The sequence below is a fragment of the Scyliorhinus torazame genome, chromosome 2, assembly GCF_047496885.1.
Source record: "Scyliorhinus torazame isolate Kashiwa2021f chromosome 2, sScyTor2.1, whole genome shotgun sequence".
NCBI lineage: Eukaryota > Metazoa > Chordata > Chondrichthyes > Carcharhiniformes > Scyliorhinidae > Scyliorhinus > Scyliorhinus torazame.
The window spans coordinates 398,327,082-398,341,539 of record NC_092708.1 but is presented as its reverse complement, the minus strand read 5'-3'; the positions used below and the strand labels follow the sequence as shown (position 1 = coordinate 398,341,539).

The 14,458-nt window shown below is 52.5% G+C and overlaps 1 protein-coding gene across 2 annotated transcripts in view; it reads left to right on the top strand.

Annotated features, from left to right (window-relative positions):
• LOC140406132 (uncharacterized) overlaps positions 1 to 14,458 on the top strand; it is a 430,113-nt gene that overhangs the window by 269,455 nt on the left and 146,200 nt on the right. For both annotated transcript variants that reach the window (XM_072494284.1, XM_072494278.1), the window contains exons 32-37: positions 275 to 412; positions 3,216 to 3,401; positions 4,331 to 4,453; positions 4,688 to 4,870; positions 6,085 to 6,138; positions 13,687 to 13,887. In XM_072494284.1, the coding sequence (XP_072350385.1) occupies positions 275 to 412; positions 3,216 to 3,401; positions 4,331 to 4,453; positions 4,688 to 4,870; positions 6,085 to 6,138; positions 13,687 to 13,887 (885 nt within the window). The remainder of the gene's footprint in view (positions 1 to 274; positions 413 to 3,215; positions 3,402 to 4,330; positions 4,454 to 4,687; positions 4,871 to 6,084; positions 6,139 to 13,686; positions 13,888 to 14,458) is intronic.

The window sequence follows — 14,458 nt, the reverse complement described above, 5'->3', positions numbered from 1 at the left end:
CTTTACTCTGTATCTAACCCCGTGCTATACCTGTCCTGGGAGTGTTTGATGGGGACAGTGTCGAGGGAGCTTTACTCTGTATCTAACCCTGTGCTGTACCTGTCCTGGGAGTGTTTGATGGGGAGTGTAGAGGGAGCTTTACTCTGTATCTAACCCCGTGATGGGGTTATTGGGTACTGACTCTGGGTAATTCCAGTATAAATGTTTATTTCCTCAGCATTTCCATTCCACCTGTTCCGTGAACATTGGGATTTTGATGATTGTGTTTGTGCAGATCCCAGAATGCCTGGAGGAGTACAGACAGGGCAGCAGCTCAGCAGTGTGCTGCAATGAGGGTACTGACACTTTACTCTCCAACAAGACTGACTACAGCTCCTCCAAGTCCCTCAGAAAACAGATCCTCGTCTTTCAGGTGAGTTTTCCTGGTCCAACTTCCTTCACAGTGAGAATTTAAAATGGTGACTCGGGGCGTAAAACTGTCGGTGAACTCATTGACACTGAGATTCAGCTCAGTACTGTTGGGTTTTACTGCACAGTATGAAGCCATTCGGCCCATCCATCCTGTGGCAGCTTATCTGCTCAGTCCTACCCCCTGGTCTCTCGCCTTCGCCCCACAAGTGTAATCAAATTAGTTTTTGGATATGGAGGGAGTGCTGTTGTGTTAGGGGTACCCAACCTTTGAAAGCCATTAATCTGAGGTCTAGCTGTGCCTCGTGGGGGGGGGTTTTGACAGCCAACAGCAAATCCCTTGGCCTTCACTTTTCTTGGGAGCATCGGCAGCCTGTAAATCTGTCTGGATGGGTACAATCTCTTAGTTCTGAAATCACCCTCGGAAGGCGACGGGCCCAGACAGGATCCCTGGTCGTGCACTCAGAGCCTGCGCGGACCAGCTGGCAGAGGTATTCACGGACATCTTTAACCTGTCCCTACTCCACTCCGAGGTCCCCACCTGCTTCAAGAAGACCACCATCAGACCGGTACCAAAGAAGAACCTGGCAACGTGCCCCAATGACTACCGTCCGGTGGCCCTGACGTCAGTCGTAATGAAGTGCTTCGAGAGGTTGATCATGAAGCGCATCACCTCCATACTCCCAGAACGCCTTGATCCACTGCAATTCGCATACCGTTGCAACCGGTCCACATCAGACGCCATTTCCCTGGTCTACACTCATCCCTACAGCATCTCGAAAACAAGGACTCCTACATCAGACTCCTATTTATTGACTACAGCTCCGCCTTCAACACCATAATCCCAGCCAAGCTCATATCAAAGCTCCAAAACCTAGGACTTGGCTCCCCACTCTGCAACTGGATCCTCGATTTTCTGACCAACAGACCACAATCAGTAAGAATGAACAACAACACCTCCTCCACAATAGTCCTCAACACCAGCGCCCCGCAAGGCTGCATACTTAGCCCCCTACTCTACTCCCTGTACACACACGACTGTGTGGCAAAATCTGTTCCAACTCCATCTACAAGTTTTCTGACGATATAACCATAGTGGGCCAGATCTCGAATAACGACGAGTCAGAATACAGGAGGGAGATAGAGAACCTAGTGGAGTGGTGTAGCGACAACAACCTCTCCCTCAATGCCAGCAAAACTAAAGAGCTGGTAATTGACTTCAGGAAGCAAAGTACTGTACACACCCCTGACAGCATCAACGGGGCCGAGGTGGAGATGGTTAGCAGTTTCAAATTCCTAGGGGTGCACATCTCCAAAAATCTGTCCTGGTCCACCCACGTCGACGCTACCACCAAGAAAGCACAACGGCGCCTATACTTCCTCAGGAAACTAAGGAAATTCGGCATGTCCACATTGACTCTTACCAACTTTTACAGATGCACCATAGAAAGCATCCTATCAGGCTGCATCACAGCCTGGTATGGCAACTGCTCGGCCCAGGACCGCAAGAAACTTCAGAGAGTCGTGAACACAGCCCAGTCCATCACACGAACCTACCTCCCATCCATTGACTCCATCTACACCTCCCGCTGCCTGGGGAAAGCGGGCAGTATAAGCAAAGATCCCTCCCACCCGGCTTACTCACTCTTCCAACTCCTTCCATCGGGCAGGAGATACAGAAGTCTGAGAACACGCACGAACAGACTCAAAAACAGCTTCTTCCCCACTGTCACCAGACTCCTAAACGAGCGTCTTATGGACTGATTTCATGAACACTACACCCTGTATGCTTCATCCGATGCCAGTGCTTATGTAGTTACATTGTATATGTTGTGTTGCCCTATTATGTATTTTCTTTTATTCCCTTTTCTTCTCATGTACTTAATGATCTGTTGAGCTGCTCGCAGAAAAATACTTTTCACTGTACCTCGGTACACGTGACAATAAACAAATCCAATCCAATCCTCGGGAATCTTCCTGCATCCTCGATATCCTTGGTTAGACTCTGAATGTCAGAACTCTTCACAATGTTCCACGGGCTGGATTCTCTGTTTTTGGGACTATGTCCCCACACTGTTGTGAAAACTGTGCTCTTTCACCCCAGAAAAACTGGCGTCAAAAGGCCACCGATTCCGAGCCCCGCATGGGGCTAGCAGGCAGCGGCCGCGCGGTGCTCCGTGGCAGACTCAGACAGCGGAAATAGTGCCCCCGATCCGCCCGCACAATAAAAGCCCTGTACCGAATGACGTCCCCCCTTGCCCTCCGATCGGCCCGTCCTGACCATGGCGACCGTGGACTGAGTTCGCAGCCGCCTCGCGAGTTTCCCAGAGCGGCTGGCACCATATTACAGCGACACCGCCGGGGGCGGAGAATAGCGGGCCGGGTCTCTGGCAATGGCCGCAGGTGGGGGATACGCAGCGCGACGTACTCTCAGAGTACGCTGCTATTCGGGGGCCAGAGAATCGAGGAACTGGCGCCGGTCCCAATTTCATGCGGGAAACTGGATTCCCCCCCCCCCCCCTCCGGCGGCAGACGCAATTTCGGCGTTGGGGCAGAGAATCCAGACCAACGTTCCTGCTTTTAAATTGTATCCTTCTGGAATTCTGACCCTCCCAGGTTTGCATTTTCAGACTTGGTTAACTTGGGTCCAGTGAGTTTGGGGACCCAGTTGATTTGGGGGGGGGGGGGATATAGTGGGTTTAGGGGGAGGTCCAGTGATTATTGGGGGGGGGGGGGGGGTCCAGTGCGTTTGTGTCTCTTTCTGGTCATTTGTGAATTTCTTCCTCCGTTTCCTTTCTATATTTAAGGTGATGGGGGAGGGAAGCCGACAGAAACAAAATAATCTGCAGGATGTTGCCTCTCGATTGGAGGAGCTGTCAGTGATGTACCGGACGGAGGAGATGATGCAGCGTCTCAGTGAGCTGCAACAGGCTGTGTCCACGCGACAGGAGGCCATTGAGCACAAGCTGACCGAGTTGGAGCTCATCGCCACGGTGAGGCAGCTTTGCAGAATGAGGGGCTGTTTAGCACAGGGCTAAATCGCTGGCTTTGAAAGCAGACCAAGGCAGGCCAGCCGCACGGTTCAATTCCCGTACCAGCCTCCCTGAACAGGCGCCGGAATGTGGCGACTAGGGGCTTTTCACAGTAACTTCATTTGAAGCCTACTTGTGACAATAAGCGATTTTCATTTCATTTCATTTCATCAGACCTGCTCACCCAATCTGAACACCCAACACTGTACCCCCCAAACCCACTGTACCCCCCAAACCCACTGTACCCCCCAAACCCACTGTACCCCCCAAACCCACTGTACCCCCCAAACCCACTGTACCCCCCAAACCCACTGTACCCCCAAACCCACTGTACTCCAAACCCACTGTACCCCTAAAACCCGCTGTACCCCCAAAACCCACTGGACCCCAAACCCACTGGACCCCAAAACCCACCGAACCCCAAACCCACTATCTCTAAATCCCGCTGTACCCCCAAAACCCACTGAACCCCAAACCCACTGAACCCCAAACCCACTGTACCCCAAACCCACTGTACCCCAAACCCACTGTACCCCAAACCCACTATCTCTAAATCCCGCTGAACCCCAAACCCACTGTACCCCCAAAACCCGCTGAATCCCAAATACGCTGTACCCCCAACCCCACTGTACCCCCAACCCCACTGTACCCCCAACCCCACTGTACTCCCAAACCCACTGTACCCCCATATCGATTGTACCCCCAAAACCCACTGTGCTTCCAAACCAACTATAATCTCCAAACCCACTGTAACCCCAACCCCCTGGTGTCCTAACACAACCCACTCTACCCCCATATCGATTGTACCCCTTACCTTGCCCCACCCATGACCCGGGACCCCCCATTGCGTCTCTAAATCACCCCGAGTGGAATTTCTGTTTCTATTACAGGAGGTGGGTGATATCGAGACCGAAGTGAAAATCTTTGAAAATAAACTTTCAAAGATCAACACCATCCTGTCCTCCATCGATCTCTATGATCTGACCATCCAGGAGCATTTGGCGAACAGAGAGGTACCAGCTTTCTCCTTGGGTATTGAGGCGCGTTTAACAGGAATGTGTGTATTGGGGTTTTCCTTGAGCGTGGTATTTGAGGCCAGGTATTTGTCGGCAGGTCTTCGAGCCCAAAGACTTGACCATTGCTGTGTTTCTCCATAGTCTAATCTGCAGTCCTCTCCTGTATTGTGACCTCTCAATGTCCAGACATGTTGTGTCCTGTTTGTAAAGACATTTACTTCCTGAGTTTAGATAATCCTCGAAAATCTGGAGGAGATGAAGGGGCTTGTTGGTGTGATGGAGGAGTGTAAGGAATCCCTGGGATTACCGGAAGAAGTGATTTGTACCGTTGAAGTCTTCACAAAGATGGACCAAGTGAACACTCAGCTGGGACATCTACAGGAGTTCACAACACAGCAGAGCACCATGTTACAGGTAATGTGATTCCACCCTTGCTGAACAGCCCGAACAGCAGATCTTTCGGTTCTGGTTCTGTGAGAGCAGACTACTCGAGAATGGGCTGATCGAGTGAGGGGTGGGCGAGCGAGGGGTGGGCGAGCGAGGGCCCGGGCGAGCGAGGGCCCGGGCGAGCGAGGGGTGGGCGAGCGAGGGGCCGGGCGAGCGAGGGGTGGGCGAGCGAGGGCCCGGGCGAGCGAGGGCCCGGGCGAGCGAGGGCCCGGGCGAGCGAGGGCCCGGGCGAGCGAGGGCCCGGGCGAGCGAGGGCCCGGGCGAGCGAGGGCCCGGGCGAGCGAGGGCCCGGGCGAGCGAGGGCCCGGGCGAGCGAGGGGTGGGCGAGCGAGGGCCCGGGCGAGCGAGGGGTGGGCGAGCGAGGGCCCGGGCGAGTGAGGACTGGGCGAGTCGGTCTACTCCGCCTGAACATCTGAACGACCTTGTGTCTTGATTTAATCAGCCAATCACTGGGGTGTATTTTCTGGGCGTCAGACCAGAACTGAAATTCACGCACGGCTTTTCTCGTGTGGGAGACAGAAGGTCGGTTTTGGACTAATGGCAGCATTCTGTTGGGGGTAATTATCTGACCACCTCATGGTGGTACATGGAACGGCCGTTCAGATCTCTGGGATACTTTGCCATTCCAGGGTAATACGAGACAGACGCAAAACCCATCCTTGCAAAACCAACAACAAAACGTCGACTGTTAGATGTGATTCTGTGATTGGGCAGCATTTACTGAATCTGCTAATAGCTACACTAACCACCAACTTCAGGGAATCAGACGAGCTAATAGCATGGTTCATTGACATTTGCTAGAAGTGACATACATTCAGACACAGGGATCCTTCTCTGCAAACTAAAGGTATATGGTCAAGCCGTGGGCCTTTTTGTTTTTAATTACCCGGGAGTGTGGGGAGCCTATAGTTCCCCAATGGTGGAGTTGTTGCCATGGAGAAAGCAACCAAAATTGGCTTCCAATCAATCAGCAGCTTCTTCTAAATTGAGGTGAGAATTTGAAATTTGGCAGTCTTGTCCTGATCAGTGCGAGGTGAAAAGGTTCAGCAGCATGTCTCTTGTTTCAGCGATATTCAAGTTTGATGCGATCAAGCAAGTGCTATTTTTTTAGCTGTACATCTCTGTGTTGATGTCCAATTCAGGCCTCCTTTAATTTGGAACCATTTTATTGTCTCTTCCAGGCCCTGTTGGGAAGGTTACAGGAGTGTGATGCAGAGATGGAAAGGTTACAGCGGGTGAGTATACGTGACGGACGACACAAGCGACATTTAAGGGCAGCACGGTAGCACAGTGGTTAGCACAATTGCTTCACAGCGCCAGGGTCCCAGGTTCGATTCCGGTTTGGGTCACTGTCTGTGCGGAGTCGGCACGTTCTCCCCGTGTGCGCGTGGGTTTCCCCCGGGTGCTCCGGTTTCCTCCCACAGTCCAAAGATGTGCAGGTTAGGTGGATTGGGCATGATAAATTGCCCCTTAGTGTCCAAAATTGCCCTTAGTGTTGGGTGGGGTTACTGGGTTATGGGGATCGGGTGGAGGTGTTGACCTTGGGTAGGGTGCTCTTTCCAAGAGCCGGTGCAGACTCGATGGGCCGAATGGCCTCCTTCTGCACTGTAAATTCTTTTTTTAAAAAAATATTTTATTGAAAATTTTTGGTCAACCAACACAGTACATTGTGCATCCTTTACACAACATTATAACAACACAAATAACAATGACCTATTTTATAAACAAAAAATGAATAAATAATTAATAACAGAAATGAAAACTAACCCTAATTGGCAACTGCCTTATCACAAGTAACACTCTCCAAAAATATAATTTAACAGTCCAATATATAATTATCTGTAGCAACGACCTATACATATTATACAGTATATATTAACAACCCTGAGAGTCCTTCTGGTTCCTCCCCACCCCCCGATCCTGGGCTGCTGCTGCTGCCTTCTTTTTTCCATTCCATCTATCTTTCTGCGAGGTATTCGACGAACGGTTGCCACCGCCTGGTGAACCCTTGAGCCGACCCCCTTAGAACAAACTTAATCCGCTCTAGCTTTATAAACCCCGCCATGTCATTTATCCAGGTCTCCACCCCCGGGGGCTTGGCTTCTTTCCACATTAGCAATATCCTATGCCGGGCTACTAGGGACGCAAAGGCCAAAACATCGGCCTCTCTCGCCTCCTGCACTCCCGGCTCTTGTGCAACCCCAAATATAGCCAACCCCCAGCTTGGTTCGACCCGGACCCCCACTACTTTTGAAAGCACCTTTGTCACCCCCATCCAAAACCCCTGTAGTGCCGGGCATGACCAAAACATATGGGTATGATTCGCTGGGCTTCTCGAGCACCTCGCACACTTATCCTCCACCCCAAAAAATTTACTGAGCCGTGCTCCAGTCATATGTGCCCTGTGTAATACCTTAAACTGAATCAGGCTTAGCCTGGCACACGAGGACGACGAGTTTACCCTACTTAGGGCATCTGCCCACAGCCCCTCCTCGATCTCCTCCCCCAGCTCTTCTTCCCATTTCCCTTTTAGTTCATCTACCATAATCTCCCCCTCGTCCCTCATTTCCCTATATATATCTGACACCTTACCATCCCCCACCCATGTCTTTGAGATCACTCTGTCCTGCACCTCTTGTGTCGGGAGCTGCGGGAATTCCCTCACCTGTTGCCTCGCAAAAGCCCTCAGTTGCATATACCTGAATGCATTCCCTTGGGGCAACCCATATTTCTCGGTCAGCGCTCCCAGACTCGCGAACTTCCCATCCACAAACAGATTTTTCAGTTGCGTTATTCCTGCTCTTTGCCACATTCCATATCCCCCATCCATTCCCCCCGGGGCAAACCTATGGTTGTTTCTTATCGGGGACCCCCCCCAAGGCTCCAGTCTTTCCCCTATGCCGTATCCACTGTCCCCAAATCTTCAGTGTAGCCACCACCACCGGGCTTGTGGTGTAGTTCCTCGGTGAGAACGGCAATGGGGCTGTCACCATAGCCTGTAGGCTAGTCCCCCTACAGGACGCCCTCTCTAATCTTTTCCACGCCGCTCCCTCCTCCTCTCCCATCCACTTACTCACCATTGAAATATTAGCGGCCCAATAATACTCACTTAGGTTCGGTAGTGCCAGCATCCCCCTATCCCTGCTACGCTGTAAGAATCCCTTCCTCACTCTCTGGGTCTTCCCGGCCCACACAAAACCCATGATGCTCTTTTCAATCCTTTAAAAAAAAAAGCCTTCGTGATCACCACCGGGAGGCACTGAAACACAAAGAGGAATCTCGGGAGGACCACCATCTTAACCGCCTGCACCCTCCCTGCCAGTGACAGGGATACCATATCCCATCTCTTGAAATCCTCCTCCATTTGTTCCACCAACCGCGTTAAATTTAACCTATGCAATGTGCCCCAATTCTTGGCTATCTGGATCCCCAGGTAACAAAAGTCCCTTGTTACCTTCCTCAACGGTAGGTCCTCTATTTCTCTACTCTGCTCCCCTGGATGCACCACAAACAACTCACTTTTCCCCATGTTCAATTTATACCCTGAAAAATCCCCAAACTCCCCAAGTATCCGCATTATTTCTGGCATCCCCTCCGCCGGGTCTGCCACATATAGTAGCAAATCGTCCGCATACAAAGATACCCGGTGTTCTTCTCCTCCTCTAAGTACTCCCCTCCACTTCTTGGAACCCCTCAACGCTATCGCCAGGGGCTCAATCGCCAGTGCAAACAATAATGGGGACAGAGGGCATCCCTGCCTTGTCCCTCTATGGAGCCGGAAATATGCAGATCCCCGTCCATTCGTGACCACGCTCGCCATCGGGGGCCCTATACAACAGCTGCACCCATCTAACATACCCCTCTCCAAAACCAAATCTCCTCAACACCTCCCACAAATAATCCCACTCCACTCTATCAAATGCTTTCTCGGCATCCATCGCCACTACTATCTCCGTTTCCCCCTCTGGTGGGGGCATCATCATTACCCCTAACAGCCTCCGTATATTCGTGTTCAGCTGTCTCCCCTTCACAAACCCAGTTTGGTCCTCGTGGACCACCCCCGGGACACATTCCTCTATTCTCATTGCCATTACCTTGGCCAGGATCTTGGCATCTACATTTAGGAGGGAAATAGGTCTATAGGACCCGCATTGTAGCGGGTCCTTTTCCTTCTTTAAGAGAAGCGATATCGTTGCTTCAGACATAGTCGGGGGCAGTTGTCCCCTTTCCTTTGCCTCATTAAAGGTCCTCGTCAATACCGGGGCGAGCAAGTCCACATATTTTCTATAGAATTCGACTGGGAATCCATCCGGTCCCGGGGCCTTTCCCGCCTGCATGCTCCTAATTCCTTTCACCACTTCTTCTACCTCGATCTGTGCTCCCAGTCCCACCCTTTCCTGCTCTTCCACCTTGGGGAAATTCCAGCCGATCCAAAAAGCCCATCATTCTCTCCCTCCCATCCGGGGGTTGAGCTTCATATAATTTTTTATAAAATGTCTTGAACACTCCATTCACTCTCTCCGCTCCCCGCTCCAACTCTCCTTCCTCATCCCTCACTCCCCCTATTTCCCTCGCTGCTCCCCTTTTCCTCAATTAGTGTGCCAGCAACCTGCTCGCCTTCTCCCCATATTCGTACTGTACACCCTGTACCTTCCTCCATTGTGCCTCTGCAGTGCCCGTAGTCAGCAAGTCAAATTCTACATGTAGCCTTTGCCTTTCCCTGTACAGTCCCTCCTCCGGTGCTTCCACATATTGTCTGTCCACCCTCAAAAGTTCTTGCAGCAACCGCTCCCGTTCCTTACTCTCCTGCTTCCCTTTATGTGCCCTTATTGATATCAGCTCCCAAGAACAAAGAACAAAGAACAAAGAAATGTACAGCACAGGAACAGGCCCTTCGGCCCTCCAAGCCCGTGCCGACCATACTGCCCGACTAAACTACAATCTTCTACACTTCCTGGGTCCGTATCCTTCTATTCCCATCCTATTCATATATTTGTCAAGATGCCCCTTAAATGTCCCTATCGTCCCTGCCTCCACTACCTCCTCCGGTAGTGAGTTCCAGGCACCCACTACCCCTCTAACCACCGCCTTCAGCGCCTCCCAGACCACTCCCACCTGGACCTCCCCATTATCATTGAGTTCCAAGTACTTTTCAATGCACCCCCTCACCCTTAGACACACCCCCTCATCTGCCATTAGTCCCATGTCCATTCTCCAGGGTGGGCGCCCTCCTGTTTCCTCCCCTATCTCCAAGTCCACCCAGTGTGGAGCGTGATCCGAAATGGCTATAGCCGTATACTCCGTTCCCCTCACCTTCGGGATCAACGCCCTTCCCAGCACAAAAAAGTCTATTCGCGAGTAGACTTTATGGACATAGGAGAAAAACGAGAACTCCTTACTCCTAGGTCTGCTAAATCTCCACGGGTCTACACCTCCCATCTGCTCCATAAAATCTTTAAGTACCTTGGCTGCTGCCGGCCTCCTTCCAGTCCTGGACTTCGACCTATCCAGCCCTGGTTCCAACACCGTATTAAAATCTCCCCCCATTATCAGCTTTCCCATCTCTAGGTCCGGAATGCATCCTAGCATCCGCCTCATAAAATTGGCATCATCCCAGTTCGGGGCATATACGTTTACCAAAACCACCGTCTCCCCCTGTAGTTTGCCACTCACCATCACGTATCTGCCCCCGTTATCCGCCACTATAGTCTTTGCCTCGAACATTACCCGCTTCCCCACTAATATAGCCACCCCCCTGTTTTTCGCATCGAGCCCCGAATGAAACATCTGCCCCACCCATCCTTTTGCGTAGCCTAACCTGGTCTATCAGTTTCAGGTGCGTTTCCTGTAACATAACCACATCTGCCTTAAGTTTCTTAAGGTGTGCGAGTACCCGTGCCCTCTTTATCGGCCCGTTCAGCCCTCTCACGTTCCACGTGATCAGCCGGGTTGGGGGGCTTCCTACCCCCCCCCCCCCCCCCCCCCCGCTTGTCGATTAGCCATCCCCTTTTTCCAGCTCCTCACCCGGTTCCCACGCAGCTGTATCTCCCCCAGGCGGTGCCCCCCCGCCCATCCCCTCCCATCCCAGCTCCCCCCTCTCCCCAGCAGCAGCAACCCAGTAATTCCCCCCTCCCACCCCCCCCCCCGCTAGATCCCCCGCTAGCGTAATTACTCCTCCCATGTTGCTCCCAGAAGTCAGCAAACTCTGGCCGACCTCGGCTTCCCCCCGTGACCTCGGCTCGCACTGTGCGACGCCCCCTCCTTCCTGCTTCTCTATTCCCGCTATGATTATCATAGCGTGGGAACCAAGCCCGCACTTCTCCCTTGGCCCCGCCCCCAATGACCAACGCCCCATCTCCTCCACCTCCCCTCCTCCCCCCATCACCACCTGTGGAAGAGAGAAAAGTTACCACATCGCAGGATTAGTACATAAAACTCCTCTTTCCCCCCTTTTTAAGCCCCCCTCTTCGCCCCCCACATTCGCCCCACCACTTTGTTCAAACGTTCTTTTTAATAACTCGCTCGTTCCAGTTTTTCTTCCACAATAAAAGTCCACGCTTCATCCGCCGTCTCAAAGTAGTGGTGCCTCCCTCGATATGTGACCCACAGTCTTGCCGGTTGCAGCATTCCAAATTTTATCTTCTTTTTATGAAGCACCGCCTTGGCCCGATTAAAGCTCGCCCTCCTTCTCGCCACCTCCGCACTCCAGTCTTGATAAACGCGGATCACCGCGTTCTCCCATTTACTGCTCCGAGTTTTCTTTGCCCATCTAAGGACCATTTCTCTATCCTTAAAACGGAGGAATCTCACCACTATGGCTCTGGGAATTTCTCCTGCTCTCGGTCCTCGCGCCATCACTCGGTATGCTCCCTCCACCTCCAACGGACCTGCCGGGGCCTCCGCTCCCATTAACGAGTGCAGCATCGTGCTCACATATGCCCCGACGTCCGCTCCCTCCGCACCTTCAGGAAGACCAAGAATCCTCAAGTTGTTCCTCCTTGCGTTGTTCTCCAGTGCCTCCAACCTTTCCACACATCGTTTCTGATGTGCCTCATGCGTCTCCGTCTTCACCACCAGGCCCTGTATGTCGTCCTCATTCTCGGCTGCCTTTGCCTTCACGACCCGAAGCTCCCGCTCCTGGGTCTTTTGTTCCTCCTTTAGCCCTTCGATCGCCTGTAGTATCGGGGCCAACAGCTCTTTCTTCATTTCCTTTTTGAGCTCTTCCACACAGCATTTCAAGAACTCTTGTTGTTCAGGGCCCCATGTTAAACTGCCACCTTCCGACGCCATCTTGGTTTTTGCTTGCCTTCCTTGCCGCTGCTCTAAAGGATCCACTGCAATCCGGCCACTTTCTCCTCCTTTTTTCATCCGTATCCAGGGGGGATTCCCTTCTGGTTTACCGCACAGTGTTTTTAGCCGTCAAAATTGCCGTTGGGGCTCCTATCAAGAGCCCAAAAGTCCGTTTCACCGGGAGCTGCCGAAACGTGCGACTCAGCTGGTCATCGCCGCACCCGGAAGTCCCTGCACTGTAAATTCTATGATAAATTTATTCCTATCCACATATTTTCAAGGTGCTTCACGGAGTTGTAATCAAACACTCATCATCTGCCCTCGTCCAGGAGCTCAGACACTGACCTTCTCGATCTGCCCCTCAATCCACCTGACCCTCGCTATTTCAATTTGATTCCCAATTCGTCACAATGCTTTCCGTGTGATTACATCCCTCCAAAGACCGACTCTTCCAATCTCCATCTCTTCCACTGTCTTCTCCCCGATTCTACCATCCAAACCCAACAGTCTTACCTTGTGCCGCCTGGACCCTGCACCCTGGAATTCCCTCCTGAAATATCTCTGCCTCTCCCTCCTCCAACAGGACCCCCTGCCCCCCAAAACCAAACTCGCCAAGTTTCACTCCCCCTCCACCCCTCCACACCTTTTCCTGATGTTAAACACACGTTGGGCCACACTCGACGGCTACGAGGCCGTTTAATCTCGCGAGAGGTCTGTCACGCGACCTGGATCTCTCCCTCGTGGCCCATTGGGCCAGATTTTCCCGAGTCCCGGGAACAGACGCACGTGCCTGGGAGATCTGGCCAGGGCGCCGCCTCGCCCTGCCCCACACAAATGTGGACCAGACATAACGGCACCTGGGGGAGGGGGACATCCCAGCCAAACGGCGACCCCTGGGTGGCCGGGCTCTGGGCAGGGTGGCACCCTGGCATTCCCGCTGCCACCCTGGAACCCTGGCAGTGCCACCCTGGGATCCTCAGTGCAGGAAATGAAAATGAAAATCGCTTATTGTCACAAGTAGGCTTCGAATGAAGTTACTGTGAAAAGCCCCTAGTCGCCACATTCCGGTGCCTGTTCGGGGAGGCTGGTACGGGAATCGAACCGTGTTGCCGGCCTGCCTTGGTCTGCTTTCAAAGCCAGCTATTTAGCCCTGTGCTAAACAGCCCCTATGGAGGTAAGCGCAGCCTCAGTGGGGTGTTCCTCGCCAAGGCCCCCCAAAAAAACAAGAGTCTCGATTGATAGGAGCGCCGGGGAAACACCCTGTTAATCCTGCCCAAACAGGACTCTGTTGTTTTCGCGTTAAGTCCCGCCCTAAGTAAGTGTAAATTGTTGTAAGTATCAGGTGGCTCCAGATAAGGGTTAGTATATACCTGATGGGACAAATGGACTCTTTCTATGTTGACAATAGGCTGGGACCCGTGGAACCAGGTTGAGCTGCGGTGGGAGGAGCTGGGAAATAATTGGTGCTAACTGAATCTTCACTCTCTCGACAGGGGAGTGAGATTTCGATCGAAGCTCAAGGCGGGAGGTTGGCCAATCTGACGGAGCAGAGGGATTTACTGCTGAACAACACGCAGGAAGCACTGACTCAGCATGTACAAGAGGAGCTCGGCTACGAGCAGCCAGTCGACGGGGGCTGTAGAGAGGAAGGACAGTCACCCAGAGTGACCTCTGACCAACCCGGAGACTCTAAGGTATTCCCTCCCCCAGCTCCAAGCTGCTGCCACTAGGCCGGGTCCACGTGCAACCTGGCTGCTGGGTGAAACAGATTGGGCCTCCCCAAGCGGGATTGGAGGTTCAGCCGTCACTGACCTGGCTTCCCCATCACAACCTGAACAGTAGGTTCGGGAGCATGGCGGTTATGTTCCTGATCGTACCCAGAAAATGAAATCAAATCCAACCACAGGTATTTGAGAATTGAATTGAATGTTTTCTAAGTCTGGGAATAAACAGCTGGTCTCGGTGATGGAGATGTCAGATAGTCACCAACACGGTGAAGAGCCAGGTTTCATCTTCGACTCGGTGGTGTTCTGAGTGAGGGAGGAGGCAGGAGGGGTGAGATGCTGATCAAACAGTTATTGCAACTGCATATTTAACTAACTACTCCTTTGTTAATTAGTATTCATCGTCCCTCACATCTACTGGGCACCATAGCAACGTACCCAGGGTCTAACCCTATTGCTGCTGTACTCAACCGAATGGTGACAAGGGGGTTGTGTGGATGGGTGTCAGCCCACAGGCCAGAGCTCCCACCATCATCCTGAA